The 16,778-nt window shown below is 48.6% G+C and overlaps 1 protein-coding gene across 2 annotated transcripts in view; it reads left to right on the forward strand.

Moving 5' to 3' along the window:
- The window catches only part of WDR70 (WD repeat domain 70), a 319,614-nt gene that overhangs the window by 33,117 nt on the left and 269,719 nt on the right, over positions 1-16,778 (forward strand). For both annotated transcript variants that reach the window (XM_073543960.1, XM_073543959.1), the window contains exon 6: positions 9,566-9,625. In XM_073543960.1, the coding sequence (XP_073400061.1) occupies positions 9,566-9,625 (60 nt within the window). The remainder of the gene's footprint in view (positions 1-9,565; positions 9,626-16,778) is intronic.

Genomic DNA, 16,778 nt, shown 5'->3' on the forward strand with positions numbered 1-16,778 from the left:
TCCTTCTCCGACTAGACTTTTTTTTAACCGCAGCTCAATAGTAGATATAACCGCGACTTCACTCGTAGCCCTCACCTAAAGCCACGGACACCTGACACCACTGAGGGCACAGGGAGAGGCCCCTTCAATGGAACCTTTCCCGTCCCTCCGGCGGACGGCAGCGTGTGAGACGTTACTCCATAGGACGGGGTTATAATTGTTGGTGCTTTGATGGATTTGTCTGAAACGCGTCTCTATGAATCTCAGATTTCACCCGGGCTGGAATGTAGGCGACATTCGGAGTGAAGTCTCCATTCATCGTAACCTTGTCATGCGCTAATCAGCAGAGCAAACACCACACTGTTTATAATGTCGGCGAGCGGTCACACAGCGCCAACGATTGCTCCTACGACTGCGCAACTTTCTAGGGGTTTCCCATCATATGTGTTATGGCATCATCCGTACCTCATTCATTTCAGGAGAAAGTGTCTGTCACCGTCTTCCCAAGGAACAAGCCTGACCTCTAATTTGCTCACCCCTACATAACTTTGGATGAGAAGCGGTCTCAGGAGGCATTACTGCCGGCAGACACGGGATTCATGGCAGCGTCACCTTCTCTTCTCCAGACATTCTTCTCCTATGAAGCCCCTTCAGACTGTTTTGGGCATATGGAAGAATGATTGCCCGGAGAAGAGAAGGTGACGCTGCCATGAGTCCTGTGTCTGCTGGCAGTAAAGCCTCCTGAGACCATTCATGTGTTGGGGCTTTTTATCCATGAAGGGGCTCACTCACAATTTACCTTAAAAAGTACGGCCATAATTAAAGAACAGGATCTAAACCTCCAAGAACAACTTCTCCCATCATCCAGGACAAGGTGATGATGATGATTTCGCCATCAGGATGGAGACCAGGTCACAAGGAAAAGTGACAACAAAACATTGACATTTTGGTTCCTCGGCTTGGAAACTCCCCAGATCTCATCCCATTGAGAACCTGCTGTCAATCCTCGAAAAGTGACAAAATTGTGATAACCTTCGAGCTCTGATGAGACCAGAACAGGCAGCCATCAGTCACGATCTGTCCAGAAGCCGATATCCATCTGCCGGGGAGAAGGGCAGAAGTCTGTGGAATAAGGGGCAGAAGTCTGTGGAATAAGGGGCAGAAGTCTGTGGAATAAGGGGCAGAAGTCTGGGGAATAAGGGGCAGAAGTCTGGGGAATAAGGGGCAGAAGTCTGGGGAATAAGGGGCAGAAGTCTGGGGAATAAGGGGCAGAAGTCTGTGGAATAAGGGGCAGAAGTCTGTGGAATAAGGGGCAGAAGTCTGGGGAATAAGGGGCAGAAGTCTGGGGAATAAGGGGCAGAAGTCTGTGGAATAAGGGGCAGAAGTCTGTGGAATAAGGGGCTGAAGTCTTGGGAATAAGGGGCTGAAGTCTTGGGAATAAGGGGCTGAAGTCTTGGGAATAAGGGGCTGAAGTCTTGGGAATAAGGGGCAGAAGTCTGGGGAATAAGGGGCAGAAGTCTGGGGAATAAGGGGCAGAAGTCTGGAGAATAAGGGGCAGTGCTGGGAATATTGAGACTTTATAGACACTTCATGAATTACTGAATAAAAGTGTAAAAACTTATGAAGTGTTATAATTGTCCATCAGTAACCAGAGAAACATCCAACTAAAAGAGCAAAAAACACTGAAGAGGCAAAATGTGAAAACCAAACTGCATCAATCTCAAAATTTTAAGCCACAGGTGTCCTTCTGACAACCCATAATGTGGTCAGTTGTGTATGACTCCTGACAACGTGTATGCTCCTGTTGAGGCTGTGAATACAGGTCCCAGTACAGGATGTCATGCTCCTCATGTCACTGTTATGGAGTCTATTTCTGACTCTTTGGTCACCAGGAGAAACTGGAGGTCATTTGTTAGGACTCCACCTGTCCTGTTGCTGGGTTGATGCCTTTCAGCAACTCTGTCTGGCTTCTCTTATGTAACGGCTGGTGTGCTGGGATCTGCTCCATGCTCTAGAGATTGTGCTGAGACACAACAAATCTTCCCGACCTGGGTGCCGCCCAGGCGTAGCCGGGTGACCTGTGTGCCGCCCAGGCGTAGCCGGGTGACCTGTGTGCCGCCCAGGCGTAGCCGGGTGACCTGTGTGCCGCCCAGGCGTAGCCGGGTGACCTGTGTGCCGCCCAGGCGTAGCCGGGTGACCTGTGTGCAGCCCAGGCGTAGCCGGGTGACCTGTGTGCCGCCCAGGCGTAGCCGGGTGACCTGTGTGCCGCCCAGGCGTAGCCGGGTGTGCTGTGTGCCGCCCAGGCGTAGCCGGGTGTGCTGTGTGCCGCCCAGGCGTAGCCGGGTGTGCTGTGTGCCGTCCAGGCGTAGCCGGGTGACGTGTGTGCCGTCCATGCGTAGCCGGGTGTGCTGTGTGCCGTCCAGGCGTAGTCGGGTGTGCTGTGCGCCGCCAAGACGTAACAGAACGACCTGTGTGCCGCCCAGGCGTAGCCGGGTGATCTGCGTGCCACCTGAATGGCTGCAGATGACACCTCATTTTACCAGCGCCGTTCTTTGTTTGGGGGGTTTGTCTTGACGTTCCTCTCCTGTTACTTCTATTTGCCCCATTCTATTTATCTGTCTATTATCTATTTATCTATTTATCTATTTATTTATTTATCTGTTATCTATCTATTATCCAGCTATCTATTATCTAGCCATCTATTATCTAGTTTAGTGCAGCTGCGTCCACACTCAGCATCCGCATGACCCTGTGACATCCCGCCCGACACTGTACTGAGAAACCAAAGTAGGGACCAGAACCATCGGTTGACGCAAGCATCCCTCCCCTTTGCGTTTTTCCTCCATACTTTATATGAACACCCTCCTCCCCGTTCTCTGTTGCAGAAGACACGAGCGATAGAGCGAGAGCTCTGTCTATTTTTCCCTGACCCCCGGCCACATCCTTGGCCGGTGCCAGAGGGTTCCTCGTGCGTACGTCCCTAGTCGCCTCCTCGACCACACACTCCCGTTCCTCCAGGCTTTATTTTTATTTGCTCGTTTCTGCATGGGACCCTGGAACTGAGCTGTCTTGAACTTACCAGGGGATATTTCCAGCTTGGGGTTCGGTGGGGTCTCCTCGACCTCTCTTGCCAATACCTCTAGGGGGAGCCTATCGGGGTTACACTATGTCCCTAGGTTGGCGACCCCTATGGCAGGTATTCCTGACTTGGGATCTTAGGGTTTTGCACCTAAAACAACATTTACCTTGGGAGGGATAACCCTGGCCTCCCACAGGGACCAGAACAGAGGCAAGTCTCTTCCCAACACAGTCCCATATGGAAGAGTCTTCACCACTCCCACCACACGGTGTGGAAAAATTAACCTCCGCGGTCAGGTACTCCTGGATTTCCCATTAAATACCCATCATTTCCACTTTCGGTCCTTTGGGGTTGTCCCCGGCAACAAGGGACCAATGGACCAAAGTCGCTACGCTCTCCGAGTCCATGAGAGCCTCTGTTTGGCACCCGTTGACGAGTACCTGGCACAGCTGTGGTTCGCCGCCTGTAGTGGCGATACAAACTGGCTGAGCATACATAGACATACGGCGAGTAAACCCGCAGTCCTGCTCCTGGGCTGGCGAGGCCCGACGTGACAGCCGAAGTGGAGCAGTGTCCCATACAAAGTCCTGAGTGGCTGTATACCGCTCAATCAATCCTACCAGCTGGTCCAGAGTGTCCAGGTCCCCTTGCTCCACCCAACGCTGCATGGCGGCCAGCAGAGCCCTCACCAGCCGATCGACCACCACCCTCTACCTGGACAGGGGTCAAAGTCTCAGGCTGGAGCCATTCCTCCACCAACTGCAATAAGTCATACGCCTGAGGTTGGACGGGACTCCGCAAAGGACCACTGGTACACCCTCTGATCGCCCCTTACCTTAGAGTCTCTTCTTGACACTGCTGTTCACCCCTCACATTAGGGGTCTTCTCTTTCCACCTCTGATGCTCCGGTTGCTGCCACTGCAACTGCAGCGCCTCTTGCTGCTGCCGCTGGACTGCAGCGCCTCTTGCTGCTGCATCTGTAGCTCCTCTTGCTGCTGCCGCTGGAATTTCAGCTCCTGCTCCTGCTGAATGAGGACCACCTGTTTCAAAAGCTCCTCCATTTCTCCAGCAGACTTGCTCATCGACATGCAGCACGCTTAGGGGTATGCCTCAGTTCACACTGCTTGCATTCGTTCCACCACCATATGTAGTGCAGCGGCATCCACACTGAGCAGTGATGAGGCAGTGACCCAGCAAAGTTGAAAATAAAAGTCTGTTTAGGCTATGTGCACATGGAGTTTTTTGGCTCTGCGGATTTTGTAGTAAAAACCGCAGATAAATCCGCAGGACTAAAGTCCTGTGGTTTATCTGCGGTTTTGCCCTGCGGTTTTACACCTCATAATGGATGAGGTGTGAAACTGCAGCGTTTCTGCACTAAAGAATTGACATGCTGCGGATTGTAAACCGCACCGTGTGCACATACCCTTAATGCTCAACTGACAGAAAAACACAGCACACAATGTCCGCCAAATCGCAGCCGGGAACCATATCCTCCAGATTGCAGTCGATAAACACATCAGTCCACCTCCGGAGCGCAGCCGGGCACAGGACAGTCTACCTCCGGTTCACAGCCAGTACAAGATAGTTCACCTCCGAGACTGTTGTTGTGGGCGACTGCACCGCCGTGTACGCTGTGGGTGCTAGGCCTTTAAGATCCCTTGGCTGTTTGGCTCTGCTTGCCTGTGTTGCCTCACACAAGTGGAGCTCTGCAGGGCCTTCTGCTCTGCACTCCTGCAAACTCCAGAGTGACACAGACCCTGACCTACACAAACCCTTTACTGCAGGGATTTTAACTGGAATCTGTGGCCATAGGCTACATGGAAAACCCAGGCCAGGAATGAAACGGACTGCACCACTACCATCCTGTAGTCCGTTTCAACACACAAAAGCCCAGAGCAGGGTTTCCCTAAATTTGCCTTGGACAACTAGCATGTCCAAGACCTACACTTACTTTTTATTCCACATTGGAATCACAGCTACGCCTGTGACTGCAATGCACTCCCATGGCCTCAATACGCCTCCATGCGCATCCTGGGGGAACACACACTGCCCCCTACATGTGACACCGGTCACTGCCTCACACTAGCTATATATTATCTATCTATTATCTATCTTTGTATGTAAATAGAAAAAACAGATAGCAGCACAAACTTGAGCAGATTTTGGGTGCAATACTTCCTGAGTAATGCGGTTGTCCAGCGCAAAATATAAAAGGAAAAAAATCAGGCAGCACTCCAGTTCAAAAAAAATTGTGGACTTTAATCCAGCGCCAAGTGGTGCAGCGTTTCGACCTCACAGCACGGTCTTTGTCGTGTTGTGAGGCCGAAACGTTGCACCACTTGGCGCTGGATTAAAGTCCACAATTTTTTTTGAACTGGAGTGCTGCCTGATTTTTTTTTTCATTTATCTTTGTATGTATATATCTATCTATCATGCTGTCTGTGTATATTTATTTATATATACACTGTAAATGTGGACACCGGGGAAGGGGGGGGGGGGTTACACAGATCCCATAGATATTACCAGTTTGTCAGGGATACTAAACTCTGCTGCCTCCAATCATCAGGACAATTGCTCATTTGATGGATGAGGCTGCGGCTGCTTCCTATACCAGGCTGGTTATTGGGGATCTCACAGTGAGCGTATGGTGTACAGTCATGGCCAAAAGTTTTGAGAATGACACAAATATTAATTTTTACAAAGTCTACTGCTTCATTTTTTGCATATACTCCAGAATGTTATAAAGAGTGATCAGCTTAACAGCAATTACTTGCAAAGTCAATATTTGCCTAGAAAATTAACTTTTTCCCCCAAAACACATTTCAACATCATTGCGGCCCTGCCTTAAAAGGACCAGCTAACATCGTTTCAGTGATTGCTCCATTAACACAGGTGTGGGTGTTGATGAGGACAGGGCTGGAGATCAATCTGTCATGATTAAGTAAGAATGACACCACTGGACACTTTAAAAGGAGGCTGATGCTTGGCATCATTGTTTCTCTTCTGTTAACCATGGTTATCTCTAAAGAAACACGTGCAGTCATCATTGCACTGCACACAAACGGCCTAACAGGGAAGAGTATCGCAGCTAGAAAGATTGCACCTCAGTCAACAATCTATCGCATCATCAACAACTTCAAGGAGAGAGGTTCCCTTGTTGCCAAAAAGGCTCCAGGGTGCCCAAGAAAGACCAGCAAGCGCCAGGACCGTCTCTTAAAAGTGTTTCAGCTGCGGGATCGGGCTACCAGCAGTGCAGAGCTTGCTCAGGAATGGCAGCAGGCAGGTGTGAGTGCATCTGCACGCACTGTGAGGCGGAGACTCTTGGAGCAAGGCCTGGTCTCAAGGAGGGCAGCAAAGAGGCCACTTCTCTCCAGGAAAAACATCATGGACAGACTGATATTTTGCAAGAGGTACAGGGAGTGGACTGCTGAGGACTGGGATAAAGTCATTTTCTCTGATAAATCCCCTTTTCGATTGTTTGGGACATCTGGAAAACGGCTTATTCGGAGAAGACCAGGTGAGCGCTACCACCAGTCTTGTCTCATGCCAACTGTCAAGCATCCTGAAACCATTCATGTGTGGGGTTGCTTCTCAGCCAAGGGAATGGGCTCTCTCTCAGTCTTGCCTAAAAACACAGCCATGAATAAAGAATGGTACCAGAATGTCCTCCAAGAGCAACTTCTCCCAACCGTCCAAGAGCAGTTTGGCGATCAACAATGCCTTTTTCAACAGGATGGAGCACCTTGCCATAAAGCAAAGGTGATAACTAAATGGCTCAGGGAACAAAACATAGAGACTTTGGGACCATGGCCTGGAAACTCCCCAGATCTTAATCCCATTGAGAACTTGTGGTCAATCATCAAGAGACGGGTGGACAAACAAAAACCTTCAAATTCAGACAAAATAAAAACATTGATTTTGCAAGAATGGACTGCTATCAGTCAGGATTTGATCCAGAAGTTGAATGAGAGCATTCCAGGGAGAATTGCTGAGGTCCTGAAGAAGAAGGGTCAACACTGCAAATATTGACTTGCTGCATTAACTCATTCTAACTGTCAATATAACCTTTTGCTACTCATAATATGATTGCAATTATATTTCTGTATGTGATAAAAAACATCTGACAAACACACATAAAAACCAGAGGCCAGCAGATCAAGTGAAAATATAATATTTGTGTCATTCTCAAAACTTTTGGCCATGACTGTATACAGTGCCTTGCGAAAGTATTCGGCCCCCTGGAACTTTTCAACCTTTTCCCACATATCATGCTTCAAACATAAAGATACCAAATGTAAATTTTTGGTGAAGAATCAACAACAAGTGGGACACAATTGTGAAGTTGAACGAAATTTAATAGTAATTTTAAATTTTTGTGGAAATTCAAAAACTGAAAAGTGGGGCGTGCAATATTATTCGCCCCTTTACTTTCAGTGCAGCAAACTCACTCCAGAAGTTCATTGTGGATCTCTGAATGATCCAATGTTGCCCTAAATGACAAATGATGATAAATATAATGCAACTGTGTGTAATCAAGTCTCCGTATAAATGCACCTGCTCTGTGATAGTCTCAGAGTTCTGTTTGATGCACAGAGAGCAACATGAAGACCAAGGAACTCAACAAGCAGGTCCGTGATACTGTTGTGGAGAAGTTTAAAGCTGGATTTGGATGATTTCCAAAACTTTGAACATCCCAAGGAGCACTGTGCAAGCGATCATATTGAAATGGAAGGAGTATCATACCACTGCAAATCTACGAAGACCCGGCCGTCCCTCTAAACTTTTATCTCAAACAAGGAGAAGACTGACCAGAGATGCAGCCAAGAGGCCCATGATCACTCTGGATGAACAGCAGAGATCTACAGCTGAGGTGGGACAGTCTGTCCATAGGGCAACAATCAGTCGTACACTGCACAAATCTGGCCTTTATGGAAGAGTGGCAAGAAGAAAGCCATTTCTCAAAGATATCCATAAAAAGTGTCATTTAAAGTTTGCAACAAGCCACCTGGGAGACACACCAAACATGTGGAAGAAGGTGCTCTGGTCAGATGAAACCAAAATCGAACTTTTTGGCAACAATGCCAAACGATATGTTTGGCGTAAAGGCAATATAGCTCATCACCCTGAACACACCATCCCCACTGTCAAACATGGTGGTGGCAGCATCATTGTTTGGGCCTGCTTTTCTTCAGCAGGGACAGGGAAGATGGTTAAAATTGATGGGAAGATGGATGGAGCCAAATACAGGACCATGCTAGAAGAAAACCTGTTGGAGTCTGTAAAAAACCTGAGACTGGGACGGAGATTTGTCTTCCAACAAGACAATGATCCCAAACATAAAGTAAAATCTACAATGGAATGGTTCACAAATAAACGTATCCAGGTGTTAGAATGGCCAAGTCAGAGTCCAGACCTGAGTCCAATTGAGAATCTGTGGAAAGAGCTGAAAACTGCTGTTCACAAACGATCTCCATCAATCCTCACTGAGCTCGAGCTGTTTGCCAAGGAAGAATGGGCAAGAATTTCAGTCTCTCGATGTACAAAACTGATAGAGACATACCCCAAGTGACTTGCAGCTGTAATCGCAGCAAAAGGGGGCGCAACAAAGTATTAAGTTAAAGGGGCCGAATAATATTGCACGCCCCACTTTTCAGTTTTTGACTTTCCACAAAAATTTAAAATAACCAATACATTTCATTCAACTTCACAATTGTGTCCCACTTGTTGTTGATTCTTCACCAAAAATTTACATTTGGTATCTTTATGTTTGAAGCATGATATGTGGGAAAAGGTTGAAAAGTTCCAGGGGGCCAAATACTTTCGCAAGGCACTGTATTTACCTACGATTCCAATGCATGAAATATATATGGTGAGCTCATATGGTGGCTGGTTGTGGGATTTGCTAGGTCTTTTAGAATTTTATGAGATCTCTAACTTACAGGATATCTTTGCCCCTGGAGGTTCCAGGCAGTAGATATTGTCGTCATGTTTCCTGTTGCGATTTTTTTCTTCATATAAAGATGAAAACATAGCATGGATAGCATCATCCATCGGACTGATATTAAGTTGGAAGGGTTAGAATGGCCTGACAATGATGTGAGTGAATGTGTTATGTTCGGCCGTCCGAAAATATATCTCCTATAAAAATTGGATCAAAGCAAACCCCAATATTCATCAGTGACCACTGGCTACAAAAAGTCTGGGGGCCTGTGCTTTGGACAGAGGAAGTTCTGGGCCTGGAAAGCGTACTTCTGCGTAAATAAATTTAGAGTCTTGGTGGCTCATTCCCAGAGCAGATCTCCTGTTGTAATTACCTGGTCACTGCAGGAGGACCCTACTTCAACTGAAGTGTCAGCTTTCTCTCTCACCTTCCCGGTTATAATTAAGCCCATAAGTTCAATTTGAGGGTGTTATGTCCCCTCTCTGGAGATGTCTTATGGATTATATAATTTTTTCTTTACAATATGCACTTTCTACAGTTATTTATGTCTTTGCTTTTTATTCCAGAACCCCATTAGACGGATCCCGGACTCGCATGAGATCACACTGCAGCATGGCACAAAGACTGTAAGTGATTTAATGGCTTCTATTTCTTACACTTGTGTCTATGAATCTTCTGTCTTTTTCTGCTTCTTGTAAATATAAGAGACCCGAGACTCCTGGATCAGACTTTTCAGGAGCCATGCGGCTTTAAATTGCGAATTTATAATTCTAGAGAATCTTTTACTTGCCTATTGTCATTCCTCTGTAATCCCTCTTGGACAGTTATGAATAGTTTTACAAGTGGGTGTTGCCATTCTATTTGTCAGAGAGGCGTGTACCCCATTTATAATAAATGTGGACCAGCGTGTTATGAAGCAAGAAACGACTGCACATAGCTCCGATCAGAGCGTCGTGATCTTCCCGCAGACTGGTAGCCTAAACATTTTGGGATATTTTTACATATAAACCTTTCCCTCTTCCAGGAAATGGCGCTTTGTCTGACAAGCTCATCAGTCTGGTCCTCGGAGGACACATGTAGAGATGTGTGACTGTAACATAAGCATCCTTAAAATTGTTCCAGAAAATGAAGTATTGCTCCCAGAAAATTATCATAATTACACACATGATTTATCATACACGTTTATTTTCTTTGCGTGTATTGGAACAACACAAAAAAAAAAGGCAAATTGGTAATAATGTCACACGAAATCCCAAAACTTGGCCGTACAAAATTGTTGGCACCTTTCCAAAATTGTGGGTTAACAACTTCAAATATGTGACGCTCGTTCAGACTCACCTGTGGCAAGTAACAGGTGTGGGCAATATGAAATTCACACCCGAAACCAGATAGAAAGGGGAGAAGTTGACTCTGCATTGTGTGTCTGTGTGTGTCACACTAAGCATGGAGAACAGAAAGAGGAGAAGAGAACTGTCTGAGGACTTGAGAACCAAAATTGTTGGACAAATATCAACAATCTCAAGGTTACAAGTCCATCTCCAGAGCTCTTGATGTTCCTTTGTCCACGGTGCGCTACATAATAATATGTGTGATCCGATTTTTCTGATACGTGGCGAAAACAGAAAACAAAACTAACATCTTCTCCTTTCTGAGTGTCCATGAAAATAAGACTGCACTCTGACGTGGTCTGATTTTTTTTTTCACGGACCCATGGGCTTGCATTGCCGATTTTGATCCGACCCTCATATCATGTCTATTTTCCACTGATCATTCGATCCGAGGAAAACAATTGGACACGTGAATGACCCCAGAGACCATTACAGATATGAGTGCTATCCATGAAAAACAGGGATGGCACTTGTATGCAAAAACTGGACGTCTGAATGAGGCCTTACGCCAAGGGGAGGATTCCCCAGCTTTTTGCTATTGTCTAAGCATACAAATTGGAGAATGTAAATGTGACTTATTTTAGTGCTGGTGTGTTACACGATAAGTCGTTGCCACATGACCAAAGATACTGGCCAAACCAAGTCTCCTCCAAAGGGAGAATCACTCCCCTTGTTACACACCTGTCCCTGGTATCCCGGACTCCACCTCCTTCTTCTGGGTCCGCTGCTCTCTGTTGTGCTCCACGTTGCGTTTTTAAGATTGCCCTGCATGGATCAGTTACATCATCTCCCCACACCTATTTAAGGCCCATTGATACACACTCTTGTGTCTTGGGATTGAGACTCTAGTGTCCGTTGTTTGGTTTGCACCATTATTTGCTTGTCCTAGTCCCCAGGATTCTATGTTTCTCCTGGAAGCTGCACCAACAGTTGGGGTCCGTGTGCCCACCCAAACCAGAGGCTTTGCACATCCACTTCACCCACTGAGGTCTTACTCCCTCTGTAGACAGCTGTTTCAGGGTTCTTGCCCCTCCTTAGGGCAAGGGTTTTCATGTAGTTTGCTATTGGTGGAGACCATCAGCTGGTATAAGGAAACTCCGAGGTCAGCCAATGCTCCCTGGAAGATAAAGCCACCTCTGTAGTCCCAACTCATGCAGGTATCCACCTTCTAAATTAATGTCTGATCTTTTAACGTGCCATAACCTATGATAAAAGCGTTATACACCAGACCAGGATCTCCTCCTCCAAATGAAAGGAATTCCCATCTGCAGACAGCTATTTTGGTATTTTTGCCCCCCCCCCCCTTTGTTGCTGAGCCTATTGGCTGATTAAGAAGTTTTTGACATAGCATATGACTTTTGAAGTTTTTTTTCTTAATTTTGAATATTTTTGGGAAAAGTTTTACATCTTGTTCAATAGTTTTTGCCCATTATGCGATGTGAAGAAAAAAACGTTTTGCACAATTTGCCTCCTTTTGAAACATTTTTTGAAACATTTTGCTTAACTTGTATTTTTTTTTTTTACGTTTTACACCTTTGTTGACTTTAAATAGTTATTTGTTTTTTGCAATTTACGTCTTTTTGACTAACGTGTGTCTTTTTGAAATCCTTTTTTCAGTTTGACTTTAAAAAGTTTTGCACAATTTGCCCTTTCTTAAAAGTTTCTTTGCAGTTTGTGACTGTTTGAAAAGTTTTGTGCAACTTTTTAGGACTTAATTTTTGGCACAAACTAACATTACCCATGTTTTGATAAATGTGGGCCATTCTATATGAGCCTCTTTAGGTTAATTTGCTTCCCAAATAGAAGGCTTTAGATTGTAGCTCTGACCAGCGCCGCTGACCTATAAGTGTTACGGGGTCATGTCTCATAGATGATGTGGGCTGTATGTTATGTCAGGGTTTACTGGTTCTGATGAAATACGCTCACTCCAGGCCAATGAGGGGTAGAGAGTACATTATTCCTGGTAAATCGCCCTTTACCGGGAATACAAAAGACACACATTTGGGATTTCAATTGCCCTTGGATCCTTACACTTAGGGAGTCATTGAAGCAAGACGGAAGGTCAGTAAATTTAGTCCTGTTGTCTCAAGCCGAGAGTCTCCAAAGGAGCTCCTAAATCTTCTCCTTGAAAACTTTGACCTCTTCTTGGAAGCGTCAGGCACCATAAATCCAAAGAACAAGGAGTCCTGATCAATGGGTGGAGATGAAGGGGGACCCACAAGGCACTATTGAAGGACTGGGGTAAGATGCTCCATGCCCCCCTGGGTATTCCCAGTTATTGAAGTTGGTACTTCAAGACTCCTCACCTCTTCACTGCTCGGCTGGCATCTGAGAGTGATGACCTGGAGATTTGGATTTTGACTAAGATGCAAATTAATTATAAAGTGACCCAGCTAGGCTCCCTTATTTTGTCGGACAAATATGACATGAGTTAATGCGTCCTTGATGCCACATTGGTACAGAGGGTCTCATATCTGCAATGCAAACACATCCGAGTGATGTGTAGATAGCGGGGACCTGATTTATTCTGTTTTCAGTAGTACAAGCATTTTATAAAGCTTTGGAGAGAGAATACATGGACCATTAACGTCCCAACAACTCGCTTGATTTATTGAATTGTCCCATAAACATTTATAATTTAACAAAACAATATAGATGATGACTGTATGATCACTGGGGACACTGCAACGTCCACTGAGAGAGTCCAGAATGGACCTGTACTGAGTGTGTGCAACCACCTCCTATACACAGGGAATGGAGCAATAGTGAGCGTGTGCGACCACCCATCCTATAGACAGGGAATAGGGCGGTAGTGAGCGTGTGCGACCACCCCTCCTATAGACAGGGAATGAAGCCGTAGTGAGCGTGTGCGACCACCCCTCCTATACACGGGGAATGGAGCGGTAGTGAGCGTGTGCGACCACCCCTCCTATACACGGGGAATGGAGCGGTAGTGAGCGTGTGCGACCACCCCTCCTATAGACAGGGAATGGGGTGGTAGTGAGCGTGTGCGTCCACCCCTCCTATACACAGTGAATGGAGCTGTACTGAGTGTGTGCGACCACCACTCCTATACACAGGGAATGGAGCGGTAGTGAGCGTGTGCGACCACCCCTCCTATAGACAGGGAATGGAGCTGTACTGAGTGTGTGCAACCACCACTCCTATACACAGGGAATGGAGCGGTAGTGATCGTGTGCGACCACCCCTCCTATAGACAGGGAATGGCGCGGTAGAGAGCGTGTGCGACCACCCCTCCTATACACGGGGAATGGAGCGGTAGTGAGCGTGTGCGACCACCCCTCCTATACACGGGGAATGGAGCGGTAGTGAGCGTGTGCGACCACCCCTCCTATACACGGGGAATGGAGCGGTAGTGAGCGTGTGCGACCATCCCTCCTATAGACAGGGAATGGAGCGGTTGTGAGCGTGTGCGACCATCCCTCCTATACACAGGGAATGGAGCGGTAGTGATCGTGTGCGACCACCACTCCTATAGACAGGGAATGGCGCGGTAGAGAGCGTGTGCGACCACCCCTCTTATACACGGGGAATGGAGTGGTAGTGAGCGTGTGCGACCACCCCTCCTATACACGGGGAATGGAGCGGTAGAGAGCGTGTGCGACCACCCCTCCTATACACGGGGAATGGAGTGGTAGTGAGCGTGTGCGACCATCCCTCCTATAGACAGGGAATGGGGCGGTAGTGAGCGTGTGCGACCACCCCTCCTATACACAGTGAATGGAGCTGTACTGAGTGTGTGCGACCACCACTCCTATACACGGGGAATGGAGCGGTAGTGAGCGTGTGCGACCATCCCTCCTATAGACAGGGAATGGGGCGGTAGTGAGCGTGTGCGACCACCCCTCCTATACACAGTGAATGGAGCTGTACTGAGTGTGTGCGACCACCACTCCTATACACAGGTAATGGAGCGGTAGTGAGCGTGTGCGACCACCCCTCCTATAGACAGGGAATGGAGCTGTACTGAGTGTGTGCAACCACCACTCCTATACACAGGGAATGGAGCGGTAGTGAGCGTGTGCGACCACCCCTCCTATACACGGGGAATGGAGCGGTAGTGAGCGTGTGCGACCACCCCTCCTTTAGACAGGGAATGGAGCTGTACTGAGTGTGTGCGACCACCACTCCTATACACAGGGAATGGAGCGGTAGTGAGCGTGTGCGACCACCCCTCCTATACACGGGGAATGGAGCGGTAGTGAGCGTGTGCGACCACCCCTCCTATAGACAGGGAATGGGGCGGTAGTGAGCGTGTGCGACCACCACTCCTATACACAGTGAATGGAGCTGTACTGAGTGTGTGCGACCACCACTCCTATACACAGGGAATGAAGCGGTAGTGAGCGTGTGCGACCACCCCTCCTATAGACGGAATGGCGCGGTAGTGAGCATGTGCGACCACCCTTCCTATAGACAGGGAATGGAGCTGTACTGAGTGTGTGCGACCACCACTCCTATACACAGGGAATGGAGCGGTAGTGAGCGTGTGCGACCACCCCTCCTATAGACAGGGAATGGAGCTGTACTGAGTGTGTGCGACCACCACTCCTATACACAGGGAATGGAGCGGTAGTGAGCGTGTGCGACCACCCCTCCTATAGACAGGGAATGGAGCTGTACTGAGTGTGTGCAACCACCACTCCTATACACAGGGAATGGAGCGGTAGTGATCGTGTGCGACCACCCCTCCTATAGACAGGGAATGGCGCGGTAGAGAGCGTGTGCGACCACCCCTCCTATACACGGGGAATGGAGCGGTAGTGAGCGTGTGCGACCACCCCTCCTATACACGGGGAATGGAGCGGTAGTGAGCGTGTGCGACCACCCCTCCTATACACGGGGAATGGAGCGGTAGTGAGCGTGTGCGACCATCCCTCCTATAGACAGGGAATGGAGCGGTTGTGAGCGTGTGCGACCATCCCTCCTATACACAGGGAATGGAGCGGTAGTGATCGTGTGCGACCACCACTCCTATAGACAGGGAATGGCGCGGTAGAGAGCGTGTGCGACCACCCCTCCTATACACGGGGAATGGAGTGGTAGTGAGCGTGTGAGACCACCCCTCCTATACACGGGGAATGGAGCGGTAGTGAGCGTGTGCGACCACCCCTCCTATACACGGGGAATGGAGCGGTAGTGAGCGTGTGCGACCATCCCTCCTATAGACAGGGAATGGGGCGGTAGTGAGCGTGTGCGACCACCCCTCCTATACACAGTGAATGGAGCTGTACTGAGTGTGTGCGACCACCACTCCTATACACAGGTAATGGAGCGGTAGTGAGCGTGTGCGACCACCCCTCCTATAGACAGGGAATGAAGCTGTACTGAGTGTGTGCAACCACCACTCCTATACACAGGGAATGGAGCGGTAGTGAGCGTGTGCGACCACCCCTCCTATACACGGGGAATGGAGCGGTAGTGAGCGTGTGCGACCACCCCTCCTATAGACAGGGAATGGAGCTGTACTGAGTGTGTGCGACCACCACTCCTATACACAGGGAATGGAGCGGTAGTGAGCGTGTGCGACCACCCCTCCTATACACGGGGAATGGAGCGGTAGTGAGCGTGTGCGACCACCCCTCCTATAGACGGAATGGCGCGGTAGTGAGCGTGTGCGACCACCCTTCCTATAGACAGGGAATGGAGCTGTACTGAGTGTGTGCGACCACCACTCCTATACACAGGGAATGGAGCGGTAGTGAGCGTGTGCGACCACCCCTCCTATACACGGGGAATGGAGCGGTAGTGAGCGTGTGCGACCACCCCTCCTATAGACGGAATGGCGCGGAAGTGAGCGTGTGCGACCACCCTTCCTATAGACAGGGAATGGGGCGGTAGTGAGCGTGTGCGACCACCCCTCCTATAGACAGGGAATGGAGCGGTAGTGAGTGTGTGCGACCACCACTCCTATACACAGGGAATGGAGCGGTAGTGAGCGTGTGCGACCACCCCTCCTATACACGGGGAATGGAGTGGTAGTGAGCATGTGTGACCACCCCTCCTATACACAGGGAATGGAGTGGTAGTGAGCATGTGTGACCACCCCTCCTATACACAGGGAATGGAGTGGTAGTGAGCGTGTGTGACCACCCCTCCTATACACGGGGAATGGAGCGGTAGTGAGCGTGTGTGACCTTCCCTCCTATACACAGGGAATGGAGCGGTAGTGAGCGTGTGTGACCACCCCTCCTATACACAGGGAATGGAGCGGTAGTGAGTGTGTGTGACCTTCCCTCCTATACACAGGGAATGGAGCGGTAGTGAGCGTGTGTGACCACCCCTCCTATACAAAGGGAATGGAGCGGTAGTGAGCGTGTGTGACCTTCCCTCCTATAGACAGGGAATGGCACGGCCCGGCAGGTGGACC

This window comes from Dendrobates tinctorius, unplaced genomic scaffold, assembly GCF_039654945.1.
Source record: "Dendrobates tinctorius isolate UK_male_01 unplaced genomic scaffold, ASM3965494v1 ptg000135l, whole genome shotgun sequence".
Taxonomy (NCBI): domain Eukaryota; kingdom Metazoa; phylum Chordata; class Amphibia; order Anura; family Dendrobatidae; genus Dendrobates; species Dendrobates tinctorius.